The following is a 27,010-nucleotide window of genomic DNA, read 5'->3' as shown; positions in this document are numbered from 1 at the left end:
GGACCGGAGAAGAGGACCAAAAACTTGTATTACAGATATTCCTGGGCAGCAATAGCTAACATTTTTCTAAATGGAATAAGGTTTTTGAATCAAAACAGGATGCCTAAAATACTGTTTGTTCACAGAGACAGGGATCAGGAGAGGACACACTTAACTTACGTGTTTTTTCCATTATGCTGACACTGGGTCCCTCAATCTCCTGAAGTTTTGTGTAAACACTGATTTTATATTCTGAATCAGGCTGAAGTCCGTAGAAGCAATGCCTGGTTGTCCCTCCGCCCACAGTGGATTCTTGCTTTTTTGTATCTAAAATAAAAGTAGAACAAAATGTACATGCATGAAATTTTTAAAAACAGCTACCAGTAGATAACTTGCTTCTGAAACACTTACTATGCATGGCCTAATCAGATAACTTCAGAATGAATTACACTTGTTTAGGTGCTGTATCTTTTCCTAAAGAGTTAATACATCCACTGATTTTTTTGTAATTGAAAATCACATTTTCTATGTTAAAAAAAATGAGAATAAAAGACTCCAGAGATCAACCCTTTAATGGAAAATTATTAATGCATGTAATTGTGTGTGCACATCGTAATTGATATCTTGGATCTCTTGGTGTGGAGGTGAGTATATTTTTTAGAAATTAGAATATTCTTTTACAAACATGATTCTCCAGAATACAGTCAACCAGTTACAAATCGACAAAAAGATACATCCTTTTGGCCCCATACAACTTACTACCATGCAAAAAGATGCCCTTCTTGGCAGTGGCCTAAAAATATAGGTATGGAGTTAGAAATTATAGGATGCTAGGCAATCCTTATGCCTGTGGATGAAGAGGTGTTCCTCCAGGGTTTCTGGAACTTCATCCACAGGTCCAGATTATTTTCAGAACTGCTACAAATGCAGGCAAGAGCTTAGAGTGTCACTGAGACAGCCAGGAAGTCCCCAGAATGTCCGATTTCCTACCTTTCAGCCTTAATTTTTAACCAACACTCATGATTTCTTTCAACTGCAATAAAGACTCCTAGGAAGCTTGGAGAAAGCTGCCTCTACTCTGAAAATCATTTTCTATTCTTTCAAAATCACAACTGAGTAAGTAAAACATGGTGCTTCAGTGGCTCAAGGCCCTAGTTCCAAAGTTCTTTTTGTTCTGCAAAGAAGACAGCAGTATACAGCCATCTCCACAAAGAACCTTCTCTTTCTTGTCTCCACCATGGCAGAAGCACAAAGAACCTAGCAGACCTGATTAACTGTTGGCTACTTTCTTTATTCCCATACTCACAGCAAGATTGCTTCGCCTTTCTGGAGAAATTAGTGCTGGCCCTTGGGTCTGGAGTCTAGGGTAGTTGGATTTATTATACTCATCATTTTCTGAGGGTTTACTATGTGCCAGGTTCTGTGCTTGTATTTAGTGATACAATAACCAGAAAGATAATATTAGCCAGCATTTAATGAGCACTGACCATGTGCCAGGCACTATCCTAAAGATTTTACATGTATCGGCTCATTTGATCCTTATAATAGTTATAATTGCTCCAATCTAGAGACAAGAAACCGAAGGCCAGAAAAGTTAGTAACTTAATCAAGTCCATATGGCTAAGTAGCAGAACTGAAATTAAATTCAGAACTCTAAATCACAGTCTCAGAGGACACTGCTTTAATTTCCATTAATATATCATAAAATAATGTAAGTTAAATGGTTTTTCTAAATAAAAGTTTCAGAGAGGCTGAGTGCATATGAAATGAGCAAACATGATAGCTTGCAGAGATCAGATGAGGACCCCTTACGAGTCGGGGCTTTATCACTCCATTGGACAAAGCTGCCTACCTTGGTGGCTTTAATTACTGAAGAGTCTCAAATGGGTTTTCTTCATTGGCATAGAGCATTTATTATTTTATACTATATAGTTAATTGGTGAAGAGGAAGAATTGATGCTACCATGAAAAGGACAATTATTTAAAAAGATCTAGATTGATCTTAGTTTTACCCATAAGTTGTATCCATCTACTTAATGCCTTATATAACTTTATTTCTAGGAATTTAAAAATCCAGTGTTAAAAAACTGCATTGATTAAACACATTACACATATTATTTGCTGGTTAAAAAAGAACTCCTTCAAACTGTTAATTGAAGTTTATTAAATATAAATAAAATATAGAAAACAAAAACAGAACAATACAAAATATAAAAATGTTAATTTTTCTATTTTGAAAGAATAATACCTATTAAATTTCAATCTGTAATTTAATATATAATGGAACAAAACATACATGTGTTATAACATACATTTACTAGAACAGACATGCTATATATCATTTAAAACTTGTCCATGGACAAAATCCTTCTTTGAAAAATACAAATAAGATTTTTAAAACTATAAGTAAATTAAAGCCACTTATTAAATGGAACGTGAAATTTATTTATTTTAATGATTGATCACATAAAGGAGTTTCCAAAGTGAACTTCATATAATCTTTAGTAATATATTTGTTGAGAGTGACTTAAGGTCTACTTCAAAAATTTTCTTATCTATGTGACAAAATGATGAAATAAAAAATTGTTGGGGCACCTGGTTGGCTCAGTTGGATAAGCATCTGACTTTGGCTCAGGTCATGATCTACAGTTCATGAGTTTGAGCCCTGCATCAGGCTGTCTGTTGTCAGCACAGAGACCGCTTCAGATCCTCTGTAAGCCCCCCATCTCTGCTTCTCCCCCGCTGGTTCTCTCTCTCTCTCTTTCTTTTGCTGTCTCTCTCAAAATAAAATTTTAAAAATGACTTAAAAATTTTTCCAGGTGTTTGTGAGATTACATCTTGCTGTGACAGGAATTTGATAGTAAGGAAATGTTCATAAACCCTGCACTCTGTTTTGTTGCCGTCCCAGTTCAGTCTGTGGTTCCCAGGTTCAGGACCCCACATGAGCTGTTTCTTTCTAACCCTTACCCACAACTTTGGAGCCTCTTGCAAGCTTTTGTGAGTCACCTATAAAACAAAAATTTTCTAAACCGTTATGGCATGGATATTTATCCATTTCCATAAAAGCTTCCAGGAACTCTACAGGAATCAATTCTAGAAAAGTGCTTTTCTGTCATCTCTATTTCTCATGGATGTTCATGCACTTTATCAACCCTCAACAATAGAATATAAATTGGTTTTACTGTTAAGCAACAACATAAAAATCTCAAAGCCATGGGAAAACTGGAACAGGCACTGTAAAATTTTGGGAAATGATATTACTTTAATTCCCAATAATAACAAAGAGGGGTTACATGAATGGGGATGTACCCATGTTGCTTTTGGCATGTGTGATTTAGGTCTAATGGCTTAGCCTTAAAAGAAAACATTTAAACTGATCAAATGATGACTGATTTCCTCAACTCTTTGTGCCAAAATCAAGGAGTTAATTTATTTTTTTGGAACAGGAGAAGAAATTCTGTCTTTGTGCATTCATTCTTATGAACCATGGCTAAATACATTCTCTGGGTTATTGTGCTGAAAATGATGCCACCAGCTTGACTCACCAAAATGTCCTATGAGTAGTTACTGAGATGCACAAGCAAAGAATATCCAGGATCCAGAATACTCTGCTGGAATTTTATGACATAAATGCTTCCAATCCCTAGGTCTCTCAAATACCTTGACACACAATCGTAATGTCACTGCCGGGGCACCTGGGTAGCTCAGTCGGTTAAGCGTCTGACTTTGGCTTAGGTTATGATCTCGTGGTTTCTGAGTCTGCGCCCCCTCTCAGGCTGGCTGCTGCCAGGGAAAGGCCCACTTGAGATCCTCTGTCCTCCTGTCGCTGCCCCTCCCCGACTTGCATGCTCACTCGCTCTCTCTCTCTCAAAAATAAATAAACATTGAAAAATAAATAAAATGGTCATAATGTCACTGCCTCAAAAAGCTTAATCTTGAGACTATGTTTTGTTTCATGCGATCTTTTGTTTTGGATCTGGTGTCTGGTAAGGCAGGCTCTCCACTACGCTGCAATTCTATTGATGATACTGCAAAATTGGCATTTCAACATTCAGTGACAGAAGTCAAGTTGAGCATTCTTTGAAATCTTCCTTAAGCAGTCTAACAAGAAATTCACCAAGTTATGGGGACTACAAAGGGAATAAAGTATTTGGGATCATGTGGCATCTAAATATATGAACTTAAAGGGAAATGATATACCCAACCTTGGATGCCAAGTCAACTCAAAAATAGCTTGGAGAACGAGACAGAATTCCAGAGCATCCACAGAACTAACGGAAACTCTCTTGGAGTTCTGAGCTACCTAAGACCAACCAAAAGTCTCTGACTTGGTCTGTCCTATCATTAACCAAAAGCCTACAATTTAATTTGGCAAATGGATGAGTGACTCAAACACAGATTTATTTCAGTCTCTCCTGAGAGGACCTCATCCTTCTGGTAATCTTTCTTTCTTTTTTTTTTCCTTCTTGGCTATAAAAAATGTCATAATATCAAATGGGTAGAGGACATCTGTTGTTTTTGCCTGTCTTGCAACCATTCTCCCTTTCTTTGAATCTATTTTTCCCCACTCTTGGTCTTTATGATTTGGGAAAAAACTGAGTAACAACCCTTCTCCCCTCCAGATACAGAGGTGGGAGGCAACCAGGTCCGGCCAGTCAATTTATTTCATGCCCTTGAACTCAATGACAGATTTAGGGGCATGTGACCCAAGCCAAGCCAGTATGACTCAGTTCCTGGACTTTTGTTGGAATTATTGAGAAAGAAAAACTCTTTTTTTACTCAGGCTGGTTAAGCTGTAAACTGGGAGGTGTCATTCTGGATCCGACTGGGGCCAACTCAGAGAATCTGGCCGAGGATGAGTACAGAGCAAGAGAAGGGAGCAAGACTTCATCTTGATGGCATTGTTTGAACACTTAGATCCAGATGTGCCTGGTGCCGGACACTTCTAAACTTCTCAGTAGTCAATAAATTGACCCTTTTGTTTAAGCTCCTTTTATCTGCATCCCTACCATTTACAAACAAACCTGAATGATACAGCCTGGCCACTTTATTCACAAAAATCTTGGAAATTTGTAGGTATTACCTTAGATAAAAGCCTCAAAAAAAAAAGCCTCAATTTTAGAGAAACTGAAGCCCAGAGAGTTGACCAGCAATTATGGTCAAAGCCGAGGGCCTCTCCACTGACTTCATCTCAGAATACAAGTGCATGTGACCAGACGATGGGGATTATATTTTTTAAAAAACTGGAAAAAATTACCTGTCAAACAGTAAGAATTTATCAGAAACATTAAAAAATACGTCACTCTGGGATAAAGCTTTTCTCCATCACATGGAGGAATCAGATCCCATATTTCTCTCTAGTATCTCCTCTGGGATAGAAGGACTAAACATTCTGCACAGGTAGCATATGTAGCCAATGGGAGACACTACAAAGTTAAAACAGAGGGGGCCCTGAAACTCATCTCCCCATGGAAGAATCTGCATCTGACCACAAGTCCTTCAAAGGCACCAATCAGGATAATGATTTTATTTCTCTGTAAAATAAACAAACTCCACCTCAAATCAAGCTCCTAGATACAGAGAACAGACTCATGGTGGCCAGAGGCAGGTGTTGGTGGAGGGGGAGGTAGGAGAAATGGGTGAAGGAAGTTAAAAAATGTTAGAGAGAGAGAGAAAGAGAAAGAGAAAGAGAAAGAAAGAAAGAAAGAAAGAAAGAAAGAAAGAAAGAAAGAAAGAAAGAAAGAAAGAAGAAACGCAACTGAATTTTTCCCTACTCTAAAGTAGGAAGACTATCCCTTGATCTAAACAAACTATATGTTAAACCATTTAAACATATTCCCTACTGCTATCCCCATACTCCCTCCCCACTCCCAACAGTCCTCTTTGAGGTAGACTGTCAGTTAGAAACTGTTGCTGCCCATTAATTAATATTCTTCAGTTAGACACCTGGATGAATGAGATGTAAGCTAATTGGGTTCATAAATCTCCCAGCTATAAATGTTGATGAAAAACCAATTGAGCAACACTTTGCTCATTCTTGTTTAATTGAGCCTTGAATGTAAGGCTCAGTTGAAGAGGTTTTTGGCAGCCTGGAGATAATACCAAGGGAGGACAAGTTAACTTCACTTGAAGACAGAAGGAAATGTGGACTCATTTGTTTGTTTGTTTGTTTGTTTGTTTACAAAGATCTTGGCTTCAAAAAAGAGCTTTGTGAGGTTTTAGACTACCAGATCAATGCTATCACACACATCTATCATGTCCTCTGATAACAATCCCAGTACTATTTTGCAAATATGCTACGATGAAAACATCTAAATAAAAAATATACTTATAGAGCTTACTAATTCCATTGACAAAGTCAGTTTCAATGTATGTTTATGTCAGTCTATATAACTAAAATTTTTATGAAAGCCAATGAATGTCCATAGGAGCCTATGTACCTTCATGTCAACTTCTTAAATGACACAAAAGGATAAAAGTATTGTGGGGCAGTTTAGGAGTGTGATTTTTATCATTAATTTTTTAAAGCTTAACAAATACCACTAAATGTCAACCCTTCTCTATGAAAATGTGATTTAGCCTGTCTTATAAAGATATGTGAAACATGACTCTTCAAGATTTTGTAGTCATTTCTCAAACAGTAGCATACCTTTCATGTACTTCTGCTTAAACATCTCATAAATCATATTAAATACAACCACAAAATCCATATGACTTGTCCTGACATTTCCTCACTCAGTGTTTATTTCAGCATAAAGCCACTCCTATATGTTTAGTCATGCCAGGCTAAAGGGATCCTTGAAGTATCACACACAGGGAATCAAGGAATTAGTAGTGGCTTAGCACATCGATTGAGACAATGCCTTGGCTGGGGTTGGCAGAAGTCTCTTTTTGTGTCACTCATATTCTATTCTCATATTCTCAGCATATTTCCAAATGCTCTCACCTCTCTGCTAACCTGTGCTTTCCACTTTTCTGCTTTTTTTAAGAGAGAGAATGCAAACAAGCGAGGGACAGAAGGAGAAAGAGAATCCCAAGCAGGTTCCATGCTCAGAGTGGAGCCCAATGTGGGGCTTGATCCCACAACCCTGGGGTCATGACCTGAGCTGAAATCAAGAGTCAGATGCTCAATGGACTGAGCCAAAAAAAAAAAAAAGCCTGCTTTTTTCAATTAAACAAGAATGAATAAGAAATAATCATGGGGAAACCATGATTATTTGTCCAGAAAGAAAATTTTTTAACAATTTTATTACCAATTTTGAAAGATTAAAAGAATCACTTGGAATTCTCCAGCGTCTTCTAGAGTCTCCCCCAAATAACAAGATATATCTTTTGCACCGATAATACAGTATTTAATCTGATAAATCAGATTAAAGTAATTTTCATTATTTGATCTCATCTTCTGAATATTATGCAAGCTGATAATAGTCCCTACAAACTTACTTTTTGGGAATCAGCCTTTTGTTGTTGTTCTTCAAACTTTTAATGAAAATAGGCAGACATTTCCAGTTTTCAACTTTGAAACAAAGTTCCAAATTTAGATGTTCTTGAGAACAGTAATGCTGAAAAACCTGCCTATGATGGCATAGATCTTAAACCATCTCTTAAATGAGAGTTTATTGTTCACCATTTATCCTCCAAAATAAAGAGAGTCAGTCAGTAAGAAAACCATTAAAATCAAAATGAGATCCCCATGGAGTAACACTAAAATAATAACACCATATCATTTTAATGTACGTTAGTCATGGCTATTTGTCTCCTATTGCCAATAGCAGCTTCCACTCTCTGGAGGTTAACGTGGGCAAAGCGCTGTTGCAAATGTTGCACGCGGAGTTATCGCCACGTAATCCTCCAGAATGCCAGAAGATCAGCACTGTGGTTATACCCATTAACAGATGAGAAAACAATCATTTGGAGAGGTTAAATAATCGGCTTACCTAGCCATTCTGACTCCATACCCCTCATGATCCATCATATAACATTGGCTCCTCAAGAAGAGAGCTCTAGTCTGTTACTTGCATGTTGTCCACAGAGATTTGCACAGAACTAAGTACGTGAGCGCTTGACAAAATCATCCGTGATAGGTGGCACTTACCCTGGAGTGATTCGATGACCACTCTGTAGGCAGTGGCATGGCGATGCACCTGCCACCGGGCACACAAGCTGGTCATTTGAACCTGCTCTGCTTGAAGATTGGTCACACCCAAAAACACTATAATCAAAAGAAACACACCTATGTCACACTACAGACAACGCCACAAATGTCCCCAAGTCTGAAATTAACTTTAACCCAATAACATTCTAATTCAAAGTTCCCATAGCCAGTGGTGGGAAATCCATGAACTCACAATAAATTAGTGCACAAAAGATAACTATTTTATTACTTGAGAGAGAAGTTGCAAAACATGTATAAATATGGTCTGTTTTACACTTGTAAACAAAAAGGGAAATAGTCACAGAAAAAAGACCAGATGTAATAGATGGTGAAATTCTGTTTTTTTTATCTGATTTTTAATCTCTCTTTAATTATTTATGCTTTCTAAATATTCCACAATTAATATATAATACTTTTATAACAAAAAATCAAATACAATATGCACTTATCAACCATTGAAGGATAGCCTTGTCTTAAATAAAAAGGAAAGCAAAATAGACAAAGGGAAGTCTTACTCAAACAGGCGTTTCATAAGGACCGGCCTTCAAAACATGATTGAAGGGAAATGAACATATTTTTGAAAATGTAAAAAAATGCAAGATTTAACACAGATAAAAAATCATAAAAATCAAACACAAAGATTCCTATTAATTTTAGAATACTGTGATATACAAAAATGATTCACAGAAAGGTTATCTTGGGAAGCAATAAAAATAGTATTTCTCCAATACAACAAAGGAGTAAGTATCTGGCATTTATCATTTAGACTCAAAAAGAACACAATTAAAACTTAATATGTATATTCTCCAATGACCTCTGACTTTCATCCACATCATTTTCTTACTTTTCGCTCTCTCTTAGCTACCTTTATAATAAAAATAGTTTAAAATTATTTTTAAAAATGGTAAAAAAAAAATCTTATCTAATCAAAATTTACATTTTCACATTGTTCTTTTCTGTTAGACCAGAGAGAGAAGACCTCTTTTCCAAAGGCCAAATAAATGAGCCCTGTTGTTCCATAAAAAAAAAAAGGAAATTGTTAATGATTTATGTAACCACACCAAATTTTAAAGAAACCTTAAATTAACTTATTTGCCATTGTATGGGCTTTTATTTTGCTTGGGAGAAAGAGAGAAAACAAATAATAAGCCCATCTAACTTTTCCTTTAAAGACAGAATATAAAACAATTCAATGCTCTTAATGTTTTAAAATATATTTGGAATACCCAACATACTTCTTGAAGAAGAGAAGAGGGATGGAACAGAAGAAAGAAAGATGCAAAGAAAGGAAGATAAATGGAAACAAGACAGAGCGGGGAGAAGAGAGGTCAATAAAAAAAAAAATCACAGAGACAGAAAAAGTGGCCCAGACAGAAAGGGTAATTAGTCTAGAGGAGGAAATTAAAATCAGCTAGTGAAGGGGAGAGGCTGAGTGGGAAAGTGCACAGGGGATTCTAGGGTGCTCCTAAGGAATGGGATTGCTGTAATACAACAACAGAGGGAAATCACTTGGAGGTTACTGTAATGCCCAGAATGGCATTACTTTACCAGCCAAGTACAAGATCAGAATCATAGACCAAGGCCTTCCTAGATCTGTTGAAGATAGACTATTTCTTTTGAGATTAAATTGATTCTGTAATCTAGCCTTTAAGGTCTTAAGATATTCCATTAAAAAAGGTTCAGGAAGCCTCCTCTAACGAAAAGCCTGGACCTATCTAAAATTTAGGTGGCCGGGGCGCCTGGGTGGCGCAGTCGGTTAAGCGTCCGACTTCAGCCAGGTCACGATCTCGCGGTCCGTGGGTTCGAGTCCTGCGTCAGGCTCTGGGCTGATGGCTCAGAGCCTGGAGCCTGTTTCCGATTCTGTGTCTCCCTCTCTCTCTGCCCCTCCCCTGTTCATGCTCTGTCTCTCTCTGTCCCCCCAAAAAATAAATAAACGTTGAAAAAAAAATTAAAAAAAAAATAAATAAAATTTAGGTGGCCAAATAGAGGTGGCTTGGGGTCTGGTTTAATATATGCCTCATTCTTGATTGTTCCATTCATTGATTAATTATTTGGTTAGGGATGACAATGACATATGGGCCAAAGGTATAAAGCACAATTATTACAATAATAATAATGGTTATTCACTAGTGCTTGCCATATGGCAGATCATTTTTACACATTATTTCTGGAGGCCTCACAATCAGGATATTGTCTTCATTTTAGAGTTGAGAGAACTTGAGCTCAGAGAAGTTTAGTAATCTGCTCAAGGTCACAGCTATTAAGTAGCAAATTTAAGGTTTCTACTTTTGATTACACCATAAGTATCACTCTCCAGTGTGGGGCAGGTGGAGCTGATAGCACTAAGGATGATGTCAACTAGCACACAGCCACACCATTTTTATTTTTGTCATTTATGTATCATCTTTCGTGTGTATTGAAAATCCTGGTCTTCTGTTTAGAGTAATTATGTGGGTTTTGAAAAGTATTTAAGTAAAAAAATGTAAGTCAATTTAAAGAAATATATTAAACAGATGGCGTGGCCAACGAGAAGTCCCAGATGGTATGCAGACTGCGTGAAAACCCTTAAAAGGTACAGAAGGAAGTCCTTTTTGTATCTTTTATGGATGGTGTGTGTGTGTGTGTCTGTGTGTGTGTGTGTGTGTGTTCACATAAGTGGGGAGGAGCAAAGACTTTGAGAAAAGCCAAACTTTGGTCCAACTTTGACTGGCGTTGGCCATGTCGCTACAGACTGGTTGGAAAATTTCACCTAATGTGAAAAATGCCAACAAAGACTTTCCAGAAGGAAATCCTATCCGCCACCATCAAGTATATTTGCATGCCAGGTTCTGACATTCCGCCTGCCAACCAGGACTCTGAACTACAGCCCTGAGTAAGGAGCACACCTTTCTTTCCATGAAACACCATCCAGAAAGGGCAATGCTGAGGAAAATAAAAAACAACCGCCAAGTTAAAGCAGGGGTTGAGTTACAGTGAAAACAAAGCAGCAAAACCACATGCAGGGGCTGAGGCAATGGGACATCGGTCTTACGTGTTTTCACCACGCCTGTCAGAGCATCGCTGAAGCCTGAGGCCTGGGAGGCAAATATTTTCACGTTGTAGTCCATTCCGCTGAGGAGGTTTGTGATAAGAATGGTGTTAATGCCAGATCCCACAAACGTCTCCAGTGTTGGGCCAGCAACTAGGGGAGAAAGAGTATATTTCAATTACACCAGAAGATGGAAAAATGGAAACACTCTTGACAGGAATTGTACTTATTCGACTGTGTTACAGTTGCTCGGAATTACACAGAAGATAAACAGCAGAGCTGGGGTTTGAACCTAGCCCCATGTGGCTCTGGAACTTACATACCTGACTACCATGCTAGGGCTCTTTTTAGGAATCTACTCCTTCTTCTCAAATATAGTTCTTTCCCTAGTGCTTACTCAGAGAAGCGGCTCCACCTCACAATCCACCGTCCGCCATACTGTGCGGCCTTCACAGTGGAGCTACTGTCTAGTCATAGGCTTTGGGGCACTTGCCAAACCAAAGAAGCCATTCTCAATTGCCCCTTTGAGACACCCTTTGTCTCCAGGAGGCATGCAAGTGGCAGTAGCAGCAAATTTGTCACAGACCCTATGCTATACCTTGCCACATGGGGGTCCAGCCTATATGTTGCCATTATTAGTTCTATCCCCTCCCCTTAACATTTTTTTTAAGTTTATTTATTTACTTTGAGAGAGAGAGAGAGAGAGAGAGAGCGCAAGAGTATGAGTGGAAGAAGGGCAGAGAAAGAGGGAGAAAGAGAATCCCAAGCAGGCTCTGTGCTGTCGGTGTACAGACCGATGTGGGGCTCGATCCCACAAACCATGAGCTCACGCCCTGAGCTGAATTCAAGAGTTGGAGGCTCAACCTACTGAGCCACCCAGGCGCCCCTCTCCTAGCATTTTTAAGAATAGACAGATGACACTACTACTATTCCAAGGCCCTTGACCAGTTAGCTTTGTTGAGCCTTTACATTTTTCACCTCTTTTTCAGCCCAGTGGAGTCTTTAGCATTAAAAACATTCCTGGATAAGTCCTCTACAAACTTATTTACCTCCTGCCTTTTCCCATCTGTACTCATTCTTTAAGAGTTTTGAGTTAGTAACAAGTTCCTAAAATACTTCTGACTTTACTTCAGAACCCCCTTCCAACAATGCATTTATATATTTCTGTACGTACATGTTATCTCCATAGAGATTTTCTCAGGAACCAAACTCTCCATTCAAATGACCACATACCACATTCCACTTGATTTAGAGCAAGATGTCTCAGCCTCAGTGCTACTGACATTTTGGGCTGGATAATTCTTAACTCTGGGGCAGCGGGGGGCAGGTACTGTGACTCGTAGGATGCTTAACAGTACCCACCAGATGCCAATAGCAACCCCCTACCCCCCCAAGTTGTAGCAACCCAAAACATCTCTGTTGGGCAGCAAAACTCCATCAATTGAGAACCACTGGCTCAACACAAAGCTACTTTCCCTCAGAAAATCTGATAGACATCTACAAAATGGTCCAAGAACAAATCCAGCAACGCTGTTTTACAAATTAACACATGCCTCGAGCCTAAAGAAAAGAAACCAAAAAACTGTGATGGATCCTAAAGAACCAGTCTTAAGCAGGCTAATTCACCCGTGGTATATTCTTGCTATTTCACCTTCATGGTTCAGAGATGTTTGTCCGGAGAAATTGGAGGGGGGCGGGTATTTTACTTGTACGGACCTGGATAATAGGACACAAGAGAAAAAGCTGAAAAGTGTTACAGAGGCAAGAGCAACAGCTCAGAGGACACATCGAGCCTAATGTGCTCTTTGAGGGCAGAAAGAGTTTTTTAATGGCTGAAGAATACTCTTTACGTTTTCTTGCCAAATAAGTAAACATAAGGAGAGAAGATCTTTCTTATGAATAATCAGAGTATGAAGGCCCAGGTCCAGAAAATGGACAAAATCCCTCTAGTATCTATATTTAGTCTCCTGTTTAAACTTCACACAAGTGCTAAGTGTCGGGCGCTGATACTGTAACAGGTGAAGTCATTCATGGCCTCATCTCCACAGACGTGTGGATCCAGGGTACAACCGCCCCCGTTTGCACCATTCTCCTGTTTTCGGGATGTAAAGATGTGGCAGGTAAGGAGGGAGGGATCTCCTCATCAAGGCGGCTAAGGGGCTAATGGAAAAGCCTTTTACTACCAGGACCTCAGGGCTTTGAGGAATTTTATACCCCAACACAGCTTCCAAAATGAAGAGACTAAGAAGTCGGTAAGTCAAACTTTTCCTACTAATCCAAGAAGTAAGAGGTAGAGGAGGAATTAGAAATTAGAGATTCTAAGTGTTTAGGGTTTATATATCCACTGAGCCACGGAAGCGTCCCACTCCTACCAAGTCAAGGTTTCCTTCAGCTGGTTCCTTGTCTGGGATGTGCCTAGGTTAGATGCATAACAAGTATGTATTCTGCTCATAAACGTGCCCAGTCATTTTTGTTTTGTTTTGTTTTGTTTTTTTTAATATGAAATTTATTGTCAAATTGGTTTCCATACAACACAGTGCTCATCCCAAAAGGTGCCCTCCTCAATACCCATCACCCACCCTCCCCTCCCTCCCACCCCCCATCTACCCTCAGTTTGTTCTCAGTTTTTAAGAGTCTCTTATGCTTTGGCTCTCTCCCTCTCTAACCTCTTTTTTTTTCTATTCTTTTTTTCTTCCCCTCCCCCATGGACTTCTGTTAAGTTTCTCAGGATCCACATAAAAGCGAAAACATATGATCTGTCTTTCTCTGTATGACTTATTTCACTTAGCATCACACTCTCCAGTTCCATCCACGTTGCTACAAAAGGCCAGATTTCATTCTTTCTCACTGCCATGTAGTACTCCATTGGGTACATAAACCACAATTTCTTTATCCTTTCATCAGTTGATGGACATTTAGGCTCTTTCCATAATTTGGCTATTGTTGAGAGTGCTGCTATAAACATTGGGGTACAAGTGCCCCTATGCGTCAGCACTCCTGTATCCCTTTGGTAAATTCCTAGCAGTGCTACTGCTGGGTCATAGGGTAGGTCTATTTTTAATTTTTTGAGGAAACTCCACACTGTTTCCAGAGCGGCTGCACCAGTTTGCATTCCCACCAACAGTGCAAGAGGGTTCCCATTTCTCCACATCCTCTCCAGCATCTATAGTCTACTGATTTGTTCATTTTAGCCACTCTGACTGGTATGAGATGATATCTGAGTGTGGTTTTGATTTGTATTTCCCTGATGTGGAGTGACGTTGAGCATCGTTTCATGTGCCTGTTGGCCATCTGGATGTCTTCCTTAGAGAAGTGTCTATTCATGTCTTCTGCCCATTTCTTCACTGGATTATTTGTTTTTCGGGTCCCAGTCATTTTTTAGGTGGGGTCATAACTTTAATGTTCTGATAATATCTATCCTAACAATGATCATACAAGGAAAAAAAGTTTTTTTCATAAAAGGTGGGACTCTTCCCACTTCTCAAAACTAAAGACGAAATCAAAGATAGATGGAAAAACAAAACAAAAATAACATCTTAAAATCGATTTTAGGTGCACCTGAGGGGCTCAATCAGGTAAGCATCTGACTTTCGATTTAGGCTCAGGTCAGGATATTGCAATCTGTGAGGTCAAGCCCCATGTAGGGCTCTGCACTGACACCACAGAGACTGCTTGGGATTCTTTCTTTCTCTCTGCCCCTTCCCTCTTCATACGAGTGCTCTCACTTTCTTTTCTCTCAAAATAAATAATAAACTTTAAAACAAAGAAACCATTTTAGGGGCGCCTGGGTGGCTCAGTCGGTTAAGCGTCCGACTTCTGCTCAGGTCATGACCTCACTGCTCCTGAGTTCGAGCCCCGCGTTGGGCTCTGTGCTGACAGCTCAGAGATTGGAGCCTGCTTCGGATTCTGCGATTCTCTCTCTCTCTCTGCCCCTCCCCCACTCATGCTCTGTCTCTCTCTGCTTAAATAAACGTTAAAAAAAATTTTTTTAAAAGAAACCATTTTAGATGTCTAATCATGGTAACAATATATTTTTTTAAAGCGTTACTTACCACTAACAGGTTTGTAGACAATCCTATAGCCCTTTGCGGGGGAAGACGGGGGATCCCATGTAATGCGCAACCTGTTATACCATTCTTCTGAGACCCGGAAGTTTTGGGGACCAGAGGGTGGCACTGAGCAGAGAAAAGGAAAAACAGTGATTTGGTGTGGTTTCTAGTTTTACAAACTACGCTGTTAACAAAATCTAAGCTATCTTCCCATAACGTTAAAGTATTTACAAGAAAAAAAGCATTATAACACACAGTGAGAATCTTTGGAGAGTCTATCTATGGTTGTTTTTTAAAATGGAATGTACAGGAAATTACTGCTCTTCTGGTGAAACACATTCATCTGAAGATCAGTTGTTCATTCACGGTTCTTCCGGCTCCTTTTTCTTTAACTTATTTTGAGTAAAGTTGGATTGAATCGTGTTGATCAAAAATTTCTGTCTACACACCATGTTCCACTATCAAAGTATATTTGTACAGCAATATCGAGGGGGCTCACACCAGGGTACGATGGTAATTCTAGGAGGTTAGATTCTGGTAATTTTTTTTTCTTTCATCTTCATGTTGCCTATATTGTTTGAAATTTTATATTATTGTTCACCTATTTTCTATCACAACATTAAGCCATTTATATAGAGAACCTTTGTAAACCATTGTGCATACGGATATATATTATTGTTACCACTTTTGTTATTGTTGATAGAATGTAGTTGTGCTGACCACTGTTTAAAATAAAGAGACCTCGGGGCGCCTGGGTGGCTCAGTCGGTTAAGCGTCCGACTTCAGCTCAGGTCACGATTTCACGGTTCGTGAGTTTGAGCCCCGCGTCGGGCTCTGGGCTGATAGCTCAGAGCCTGGAGCCTGCTTCCGATTCTGTGTCTCCCTCTCTCTCTGCCCCTCCCCTGTTCATGCTCTGTCTCTCTCTGTCCCAAAAATAAATAAACGTTAAAAAAAATGTTTTTTAATAAAATAAAGAGACCATCCACTAACACTTCAAAGTAATGTTACTACATAGATTTTGTTACATGTGGTGGTATCTCTGCAATGAGATTTAAGTCATATTTCTAGAGTAAAAGTCTTTAAATGGGTTTTGTGTAAGTATATATATATTTGTTTATCATGGAAGCCTTTTACATATTATGCTAATTTCTAACATGTGAAAGTTAAAAGGAGATCTTTAAGCCCAGGTCAGCAGTAGTTAGATGGAGCCCCTCGGCCTCCCCATCACCCCCTTTCCTCCCTTTCCTACCTCTCCCCACAGTGGCAGGGTTTATGGTAACTTTATGTAACATTAGACAGTTAAAAACAATCCCAAACCAACTCAGCAGAGCAGAATTCACTATGCTTATTTGAACCCATTCTTGGGGCACCTGGGTGGCTCAGCCAGTTAAGCGTCTGACTTTTGATTTCAGCTCAGGTCATGATCTTGCAGTTCCTGTGACCCCACATCAGGCTCTGTGCTTGGTGGTGAAGAGCCTGCTTGGGATTCTCCCTCCCTGCCCCTTCCCCGCTCTTGCTCTCTCTCTCTCTCTCTCTCAAAATAAATAAAGGAACTTTAAAAAAAAAAGTGTTTAAAAAACTAAATAAAAATAAGCCATTCTTGCTTGCTTTTTCTTTTTCTCCTAATAACCTGGATTTGAGACAAACAAAAGCGTACGGTATAGGTGCTCCATACTATCTACTACTTGACTTTCTTCTTTAATTGTTCTTTAAGTCTTTGGTTCCCAAATATTTGTGTAGCAGCAAAATACCAAAGTATGCTCAAAGTCTGAACGTGCAGATCAAGTCAAGATCAAGATGCCAGCGTCCTGGTAAGAGTGGAAGAAAGGCTCAGTGTTCTCCCACTGCTCTGCTCTTCCCCCCCTTTTCCTCCCTCCTTCCACATGACCCCAGAGGAAATAACTGTAGCAGCTCCCGGGGCTCCTAATACTCTGGATGATCTGTAACAAAATGTGCAAGTTTGGTGGGAGTCTGGGTGGAGGCACTCACAGCATGGGCACCAGGAAGAGGGAGAGGTGCCAGCACTGTTAACTAAGGAAATAATACCCACTTTCTCAGCAGAGCAGAGTCAGGACTTGGGGCTGCAGCTACGGAAATTTAATGACGTGTACACTTACTTGAAAATTCCACATTTAAGTGCCCAGGTACAGAATTCATTCAGCCCTTGCCACCACTCTGTTCCTAATCACACATGACTGTTTGGTAATTGTGGTAGATGAAAGATGGGTGCAGGTTTTTCACCCTCCTCGCATTGAGCGGTGGAGGCTATGGCCCTCCCTTTAAATCTGGGTGGGTTCTGTGACCCCCTCACCCAACAGACTATAGCAGAAATGACACCATTCCAGTTCCAAGCATAGCCCGTAAGTGTCCTGACAGTTTCCGCTTTCCACCTCCTGGAACTCTTGTCTTCGAAACAAGTATTCATGTCCGAAGTATGACTATCCCGCTGGAAAGAGCGCATGGAGAGGCTCTGACCCGACATGGAGAGAGACAGGATCAGCTGAGCCCAGCCTTCCAAGCGTCCCCACCAACATGCCAGACATGTGGGTAAAGTTGTCTTGGATGCCCTAGACCAACCCACTTGCCAGGTGACCTTAATCCATACCCTGTGGGGCAGAAGAATCTCCCAACAAGCCCTGCCTAATTTCCTGACCTATAAAATCATGCAATATAATAAAATAGCTCCTACTTTAAGCCACTAGGTTCTGAGGTAGTTCATGCAAGTACAGATAACCGCACGGTAAGGACTCTGTGGTGCTTTGACCAAGCGTTTGCTCCTTGGTGCGTGCTCCTCGCTTGATCATCAGGGCCAATTCGCCCCAAACAAACATTGAGTGGTGCCCCCTCTGTGCCACACAGTACCGGAGGAGCTTTGCATGGAGAGGCAAACAGTACGGATGAGGTCCTGGGCTCTCGTGATGCTGCTCTCCAAGGAAGGGAGACAGACGATGAACAAATACATGAGTACATAAGAAAATAGCAGATGGTAATTAGTGCCGTAACATGATAAGACAACAACAACAACAACAACAACAACAACACAACAACCAAAAAACAGGTTGATAGCACAGAGATTGGGAGCTATTTTGCATGGAGTGGTTGGCAAAGTCTGAGGAGGCGGCTTTGAGCTGCAGCCAAAATGACAAGAAAAAGCCAGAAAGGCAAATATCTGGGAAGGATATTCCATATGGAAGGAACAGCGAGTACATCAGTCCTAAGGCAGGGACAAGCTTAAATGTGAAGAGCAGGAAAGGAAGGATGGCTGGGGCACCTGTTAGCGGGTGAGATTAAGGAAATCGGCAGGGTCCAGGTTTTAGAGGGCCTTGTAGGGCTATGGGAGGGATGTTGGGTTTTATCCTGAGCACAGTGGGAAGCCACTGGGAGACTTGAAACAGGCCTGACACGAGATCATTTATATTTTCAGAAGCTTCTTGGGCTGCAGGGAGGAGAACAGAGGATTCAAGAGTGTCAGCAGGAAGCCTCCCGAGGAGGCTGGTGCACTCATTTTAGTGACGGAGAGTGAGGCGTAGATCAGGGCGGAGCAGACAGACGAAGACAAAGAGGGCTGGTCTGCAGAACACATTTTGGGTAGTCAGCAGGACTTGTGATGAATCAGATGCTGCTGAGGAAGACATAGTTGTTTCTTAAGTCTTAGCTTTTATGCAGAAGAAAACATAAGCCCAGAGCAGCTAGTTCACCTTGCTCAAAGCCACACAGCTTCCCTGGATTCAGACACAGATTTCCCGTCTCCCGATCTCTTTTGCTCTTCTCACTACACTACACCGTGCCTTTCAAGGCACATTGCAGGGGGCGAGCATTTTCAATTAATTGGCCAGCTAGTATGCACAGGGAGAAAGCTTCACTCACAGGTTTTTCCAGGGGCAGAGACGCTGACGCCTTCTCCATCATCATAGATGGGAGTCACCGTGACTTTGTACTCGGTATTGGGAAGCAGAGGCTTCAGAAGGAGATTGTTCTGGCTTCCAGCCACCATCACCTGAACGGAAAAGCAATGGAGGATGGTCTTAATTAAGACCTTTGTTCCTGTTGGTCAACCAATGGAGCAGGACTACTACGGGGGACTTTGAAATCATCAGAAGCAAGGCGATGCGCTTGGACAGTGATGAGAAAAGTAGGCATCCATGCAAAATCATCTCTCCCTGAAATTCCCCTCACAGCAGCCCTCAGCTTTGAACCTCTAACGCAGGTTTAACTTTGAAGCGTGTAGGTTCTGAGGAATAGTCTGCTCACAGCTTTTCAGCTTTTGCAAAGTATTCAGGAGTGAGAATAATCATTGCTTTGGAAAGCGGGTGTTTATAGTTTAGGAGTGTCCATTTTCTAACACAGCCTGCTTATGATTTTTTATTCTACTTAAGTATCCTCTTGAAAATTCAGCCTTCCGTTCTTTATCCTTTCAGAGATAATCTACTCCCAGCATCTTAGAAAAGACTGAAAGCCAGCCAAGAACGACAGATTAACCACAGATTAAATCCAAGTTTTCCAGAGAGAAACAGATTTACCACTACCACTAAAAAATGTGGCGTCTTAGTTTTTTTTTTTTTTTTTGAAAGGAGAGGTCTTCCTCAGTCTAAAATCACCATCACTCTACCTCTCAAGGCTGCACAAACTGAAATGCAGTGGTGAGGTCCACACCATGGCATAATGTGCCATGTGGCTCCACGGTGCAAATTCTGTCACCCCTCAAAGAACATATGGACTAGGGAAGCCACATGTTCTCAATGTTAAAACCGCAAAACTTTCTGCCTCTGCTTCAGCAGTCAGATGCTGGCACACCTCTGGGCCATTTAAGGAATTTAATCATGGCTGGAAAAATGCTAAGTAAGATCTAAGCACTGACTCAAACGCGTTTAAAGGAGTCACAAGACTGGGACAGCTGGAGATGCTTTTTGATTCAAGGGCTGGATAAAATGCCAGCAGGCAAAGGGCTGTGCTGTCTACTTCTGGATCAGGGAAGAGACCTATAAATCATGGAATAAGCCCTCGGAAGCCTCGAGTTGAACCCAGAAGCAGCTGTTGCTAAGATACTGCTAAGCTCTAGAAGCAATTTTCTAAACGATATTGTTAAAAAGGAAGTCTGAATCAGGTGATTTACATTGAATTAGTATGATTTTACTCCTTATATGAAAGGGACATTGAAATACACTAGGGGGCGTGTTGATGTGGACCTGGGAGGGAGGTTTTTTAAAAAGAGCTCTGCTTTATAATAAGTTCGATAACCAGGGCATTAAAGACAGGTAAAGGAAGAACAGTGGTTGCCCTGACTTGCATTGCCCTGTCAATGTAGCTTCTTTCAGGGCACTGCTTGTAAATGTAACTCCTTCGGAGTACAGAGCCGGGCATTCGGTCCAGGCTGTCTGTTTAGCAAACCACCCATGTTGATACTCCTTCAATAAGGTCATCATCACTCAAGCTGAGAAATACATGGGCTTGGAACCTATCACATCTAGACTGTGGAATTCTGAAAAGTGGTAGGGCCATTTTGGAGGAATCCCTCAGCTCGCCAGGAAATAGTTGCTATGGTTTATAGTAACAGCCATCATTTACCTAGCAATTATTATGCACCAGGTGCTACCCTAAGAATTTTAATACAGTAAGTCACTTACTCTTCACCACAACCCTTTCAGGTAAGGAGGAACATTACATTAATTTTACATATGGGGAAACTGAGGCCCACAGCTTGTGAGTCAAGAAGCCATATGGAAATCCTGGATATCTGGTCTGAGCCTTGCTTTAAAGGCTGCACTCTGTTCAGTGTGGCTACACCGCTTGAACCTTTTTACACTAATGATATTCAGTTCCAAGAATAAAATGTAAATCTCCTCTTGGGAATGCAAAGTTCCTTCTACTTGGCTTCTGCTTGTTTGCACAAAGCAGGGTAAAGATGGGCTCTTACTAAAAACAGATGCCATAGATCATTGCAGATGGTGGTTTTGTTTATAAAACAATTCTGTAAAAGATGCTTATGGTTAAATGAGATGCAAATCTAACCCGTGAACTTTCACGTTTTAAGTTTTTTATTTTAGAAATGGAACTTCATGTCTGGCTCCATATTGCCCAAAGCTGTCAGAGCAGCCTGGATCCCATCAGTAGAAATAGGGTTCCCTGCATCTCATTGTGGTCCCATGTTATAAAGTTCTGTGTCTAAATAGTGACTCTCATTCTATCTGCAGTAGAGAACTAGGTAGTGTTGGTGTTGCTGTTTTAATTCCAAAGTATTGAAGACTAATATTTTTATAAAATACAATAAAACAAAATTGCTAGAAAAAAAATGATTATGTTATTGGATGCTGCACAATGCCAAGTTGCTGTAAATGTTTCTAAAAGCTTAATTTTAAGAACTAAACTTGTCTTATAGGAGACAGAGCCACACTCTGAGCATACGTGTTCTGGAACATTTCTTGCAACTCAGAACTCAGGTCATGGTTATGGATGCTGACATGTGGGCTCTAGAAAAGTCTGAAATCCTGATCAGCCTTTCACAAATAAAGAAATGTGAGACTTCCAGACCCTGACAACAAACTCAGGGCAAAGTCATTGCCACTCCTCTGTATTTCAGAGCAGAGTTAGAAGTCAATCTTTACGAAATACTGGACGGGTAGCTTTACTTTCTAATAGTTCAAAATCTTTTCATTGGAAAGACTTGGTAGATTGGATTGTGCGGAGAAAATATATTAATACTTCACTTACTCAACTGGAAAAATAAGTTGAATTCTTCTTGTTTTACATGTACCGAAGCTTTACTTTGGTTTACAAATGTTATACACACCAACCATTCTCTCATTTGATCCATCATTTCCTGAAACAAATCTAATTAGCTTTTATAGTTAAGGAAAATTTGGAAAGATGATAAGAGGCATTTCTCTCATCTGGACATATCTCCTTTCTCACTTTTATAATGGGCTTTGGCTATCTTCTTTTCCCTGACATGCATTATTATTTCAAGATATTCATTTGGTAGGAGTTCAAGGCCCTTGGATTTTGATAGAGATCTGTAGCTGTCTGCCTTACTTTTGTTTTATAAACTAAATCTAGATGCACCCACTTTCTGTCTCCAATAATAATACACTTATGTAGAAGTAACAGTTCCTAAAACACTGAGATATAAATTCTCAATTAATCCTCAACTGGGTCCCTGAAAATATGCCTGTAAATTAAGTGTGCACAAATCCAATTTGACTGGAAGGGGGCATGATATTTAAAGAATTCTACAGTACTTTCTTCTGTTTAGCAAAAACATTTCTATGCAGTAAATAATCACCACCAAATTTATCAATATTTTTCATTTTTATGAAGGGTTTGCTTAACTGGGGCACATGGGTGTTTCAGACTTTTGATCTTTTTTTTCCCCTGCATGTAGGTGTCCAAGTGTTTCAAAATAAACAGTGTGAAATGAAAGAAACTAGCAAAGGGAAAATTATCTAGAGACAACCCAAACTAAATATTATTATTATTTTACCTTGCATAGCTTGCAAGTGCATGCATGAGATTAAATTGTTACTCTTTCCAAATTAGCAAGAATAATTTAGCAAAAATGTTTAATGTGTTTCTTGGAAAGAGTAGAAACAAAAATAAAAAATAAAACTTTTATTCTGGGAAGTTTTTAAGGATCTCATTTTTAGGAACTAAACTGAAATATGGGACAGTGACAGGGAAAATAAAACATCTAAATTATGTCCCTAGTTCCCATTGTTAGGTACAATTTTATTTTGAATTTTTCAATCATGGGTCATTTGAAATGTATGATCTGAGTGAATTTATAACACAATTTATTTTAAGTGTCCATTAACTTTCTAAAAGTCCTCCCAGACCAATTTCATGGACCTTCTGGCTATTCACACTGGTTGTGTCTGTTCTCAGGGTTATCACTGTGTTCTGCAGTAATTCCTCTATCAGCCTGAAATTAAGTACTTTGGTGAGAGAATTTGGGCTCAAATAATTGTTTATGTAAGCACATAAATAATTTTCCATCAAAGGCTTTATAAGTAAGGAGGAGGAAGAAAGGACAATAATGTTATTCTTGAGCAATAATGAATTTGGAGACACCTTTCCTAGAGTGTCTCAAATATTGCACCAGAGGGCAAGAAATGCAAGTAATGAAGCTAACTAAAGCATATTCCATGATGAAAAAGAAAAAATTCATTTCAATGAAAACTGGAGTTATCTGGTCTGATTGGAAGCATGTCTAGGAAACAATTTTCAGGTTCTTGAGTAAAAGGAATGATATGGTATAAATTAAGAAAATACAGGGATCGCGTGGGTGGCTAATTCGGTTAAGACTCTGACTTCAGCGCAGGTCACGATCTCATGGTTCATGAGTTCAAGCGCCAGGTAGGGCTCTGTGCTGACAGGTCAGAGTCTGGAGCCTGCTTTGAATTCTGTTCCCTCTCTCTGCCCCTCCCCCACTCATGCTCGCTTGCTCTCTCTCTCTCTCTCAAAAATAAATAAAATATATATAAATAAAGAAAATACAGGAAGGCCATGACTAAAAGTGCACCCAGATTTCTAATGCAGAAAAACAAATTAGATAAAACAAAGAAAACTCAGCATATAAAAATCCAAATCCCCTAAGAGACATATTCATATTTAAGAATAAGTTAGAAATTACTATAAAGCTGTTCAAAATGAGTTGATATCAGTGAAAAATGTAAATATGTGTTAATGGAAGCTATTTTATTAGGAACATTTCAACTACATAAAGATGACCTTTCATGCGTGTTTTGCTTAGAAACTTGTAATCATATTCCCAAGAGCAGGAGTTTAAATATATATATATATATATATATATATATATATATATATATTTAATTAAATATATATATTTAATGTATATATAAGGCTTATTTATTTATTTATTTATTTATTTATTATATATGGTTGATCTTGAACAACATGGGCGTTATGGCTGGAGACCCTTCTGCACAGTCCAAAATCCATGTATAACCTTTGATTCCCCCAAAACATAACTACCAATAGCCTTCTTTTAACCAGAAGCCTTATCAATAACATAAACAGTCAATTAACACATACATATGTTATATATGTACGTATGTTATATATATACATATATATATACGTATGTTATATATATATTACATATGCATACATACTGTATTCTTGCTATAAAGTACGCTAGAGAAAATAAAATGTTATTAAGAAAATGACAAGGAATTCAATCCCCGCATCGGCTAGCACTGACACTTTAGAGCCTGCTTGGGATTCTCTCTCCCCCTGTCTCTCTGCACCACAACCCCCACCCCCCCAGCTCACTCGTGCACACCTGTACATGCACGCACGCACTCTCTCTGAAAATAAATACACTGAAAAAAAAATTTTTTTAAGAAAATCAGAAAGAAGAGAAAATACACACACAGTACTGTATTTATCAAAAAAATCCACATGTAAGTGGGTCTGTGCAGTTCAAGCCCGTGTTGTTCAAGGGTGAACCATATTTATACATAGAGACAAGTGTGCAATGGACTCAGCTTCGGTGCTCTAACGAGCCATCAAGGCCACAGAAGCAGCACAGGAAACGAGGTTCAGAAGCTTTATCTGTTTGAAGTAAGTTGCATGTGGATCACATTTCAGAGATGGAAAGGTCATCAAGAAACCAGTAAAGTTTGGATTAACAGAAAACATTAGTTTCTGGAGACGGTAGAGTCACCAAGAAATAAATGAGCAGAAAAGCTTGCACTGATCTCTGGAGATAGCCTTGTTAGGTCTGTTAATCGGGAAATTGTGTGGTTTCCAGCCAGCTGTTTGAATACAGACCGTTCCTACCACTTCTTCCGCGTGGTCCCCTTGAGCAGTCAGGTAGGTCACCCTGAACTGCTGCACACTGCTGTCTGAAATGTCCCATTTTACCCGCAGGCTAGAAGTGGTTTCATCATCTACAACCAGGTTTCTGATTCCTGTCCGGAAAACTGGAATAAGCACAACCAAGGATTAAAGAACTTTTAACTCATCATATTCAAAAATGAGCTCCAGAGACCATTGGTGGGCATGGCAACAAATATCACTGAATGTATTTCTCTAATGTAGAGCCATATGAAGAACAACTCAGCTTTAGTGGTTAATGGGGGGCCATCATACTTCCTGTTAGCAAATAGAAATGAGTTTGGGAGCACCCGGGTGGCTCAGTTAAGTATCTGACTTTGGCTCAGGTCATGATCTTGCAGTTCATGAGTTTGAGCCCCATGTTGGGCTCTGTGCTGATAGCTCAGAGCCTGGACCCTGCCTCAGATTCTATCTGTCTTTCTCTCTCTGCCCCTCCCCTGCTCATGCTCTGTCTCTCTCTCTCTCAAAAATAAATAAACGTTAAAAAAAAATTAGTTTGAATGATGCTTACAAGGTGAGACTATGGACCCCTCAAAACTATCAGCTCTGTATATAGCCAGTAAAGGGAACAGGGGAGAAGCCCTTAGACTAGGGAAGCCTACAGGGCGGCATGCCCTCTCACCATTCCACTGGAGAAGCAGAAATGGGGGGGCAGATGTGGTCAGCCTCAGTGTACGATTCGCCATCCAACATACATCCTATTCCCCTGTTCCCCCATTTCTATTTCAACGCTCATCACTCAAAGCACGCATCTCTCACCATGGCTGCCTCTATCCACTCAGCCCACGTGGACATTATCCATTCTCTGATATCTGACCAAACTCCTTCACCTGTACTCTCTGACACATTCTTTCTCATCTCCCAAGATGCCGGCTCCCTCATTTATCCCATCTGACTTCCTGTCATTCTATCCAGCTCCAGTGACTCTTTCTTCTCTTCATTCATTCATTTATTCATCCAGCTTATTCATTGAGCTTTTCCCGTAAACATTCATTGAGCCTTTCTTGTATGTCAGATCATGTTAGGCCTTAGGATACACAGTGATTAACACTTGATAAAAATATTAAAAATGTCACAGAAGAGGCAGGACATGTAGCAGGAAAAATTGGGGGAGGGTATCAGGCAGTGGGAATGGGAGACAAGGTCTCACCTTCAGAGGGCTAGAAGTTCTGGATGGCAGCAGGAAATGGGAGAGCTTGAAAAATATGGTAGAGACCAAGAAGAAAAGCAGAAGGATCTTGGATGTAATGGAAAGAGATTTTGGGGCACTGTGATAAAGAAGGGCTCAATAAAGATTAACTGGAACATGAATGAATCCGTGAATGAATGAATGGGCAATGGAGAGCCACTGAAGGGTTTTAGGTAGGGAAATAAATGGTATAACTGAACTTGTGTTTTACTTAGTTGACTTTGACAGCTAGTTGAAAGGTGTATTATAAAGGCGGGGGGAAAGTTAAGCTGAAGGAGAAAACAGCAGAGGTAGGAAGCCCATTAGACCAGCCAGGTCTCTGTTACCCACAGAAATGCAAGGAGGCCATGATGTGAGTGATTCTCAACAGACAGCAATACAAGTCACTGAGATCAAGAGAAGGGAGAAACTCTTGGGGCTTGTTGTGCTAACATCCTCTGAAAGACTAAATAGGAACCCAAAACAAAGATGGAAAATGTAGAGAGATGTAACAATGAGGTGAGAAGACTCATTGGCATTTAGAGCTAAGAAGATGTTGAGAGGTTCTGAGGGGGTAAAATTTGAACTGGAATACCAAAAAAATGATAATAATATAAACATATTATATCATATCATATCATATCAATAAAACTGGGATAACATGACTTCTAATCAAACTTTTCTCATGGGGAAATGGACTTCTATTTCTCCTTACCTGTTGTCACGGGTCTGGTGGGGATGATGGTCGTAGCTGGTTCTGGCCAAATACTGTCAAC

General features: G+C 39.9%; 1 protein-coding gene across 5 annotated transcripts in view; it reads right to left on the bottom strand.

Annotated features, from left to right (window-relative positions):
- Positions 1–27,010, bottom strand: part of COL14A1 (collagen type XIV alpha 1 chain) — a 216,241-nt gene that overhangs the window by 101,110 nt on the left and 88,121 nt on the right. For 4 of the 5 annotated variants that reach the window (XM_006943361.4, XM_006943363.5, XM_006943360.4 and 1 more), the window contains exons 18-24: positions 26,950–27,009; positions 25,001–25,152; positions 19,079–19,208; positions 15,215–15,337; positions 11,166–11,315; positions 8,075–8,191; positions 160–306 (exon numbers count right to left, since the gene is read on the bottom strand). In XM_006943361.4, the coding sequence (XP_006943423.2) occupies positions 160–306; positions 8,075–8,191; positions 11,166–11,315; positions 15,215–15,337; positions 19,079–19,208; positions 25,001–25,152; positions 26,950–27,009 (879 nt within the window). The remainder of the gene's footprint in view (positions 1–159; positions 307–8,074; positions 8,192–11,165; positions 11,316–15,214; positions 15,338–19,078; positions 19,209–25,000; positions 25,153–26,949; position 27,010) is intronic. The other variant, XM_006943362.4, reaches the window with a different exon arrangement.

The sequence above is a fragment of the Felis catus genome, chromosome F2 (genome assembly GCF_018350175.1).
Source record: "Felis catus isolate Fca126 chromosome F2, F.catus_Fca126_mat1.0, whole genome shotgun sequence".
Taxonomy (NCBI): domain Eukaryota; kingdom Metazoa; phylum Chordata; class Mammalia; order Carnivora; family Felidae; genus Felis; species Felis catus.
The sequence above is the reverse complement of the archived record's forward strand: the minus strand, read 5'-3'. Positions and strand labels throughout refer to the sequence as shown.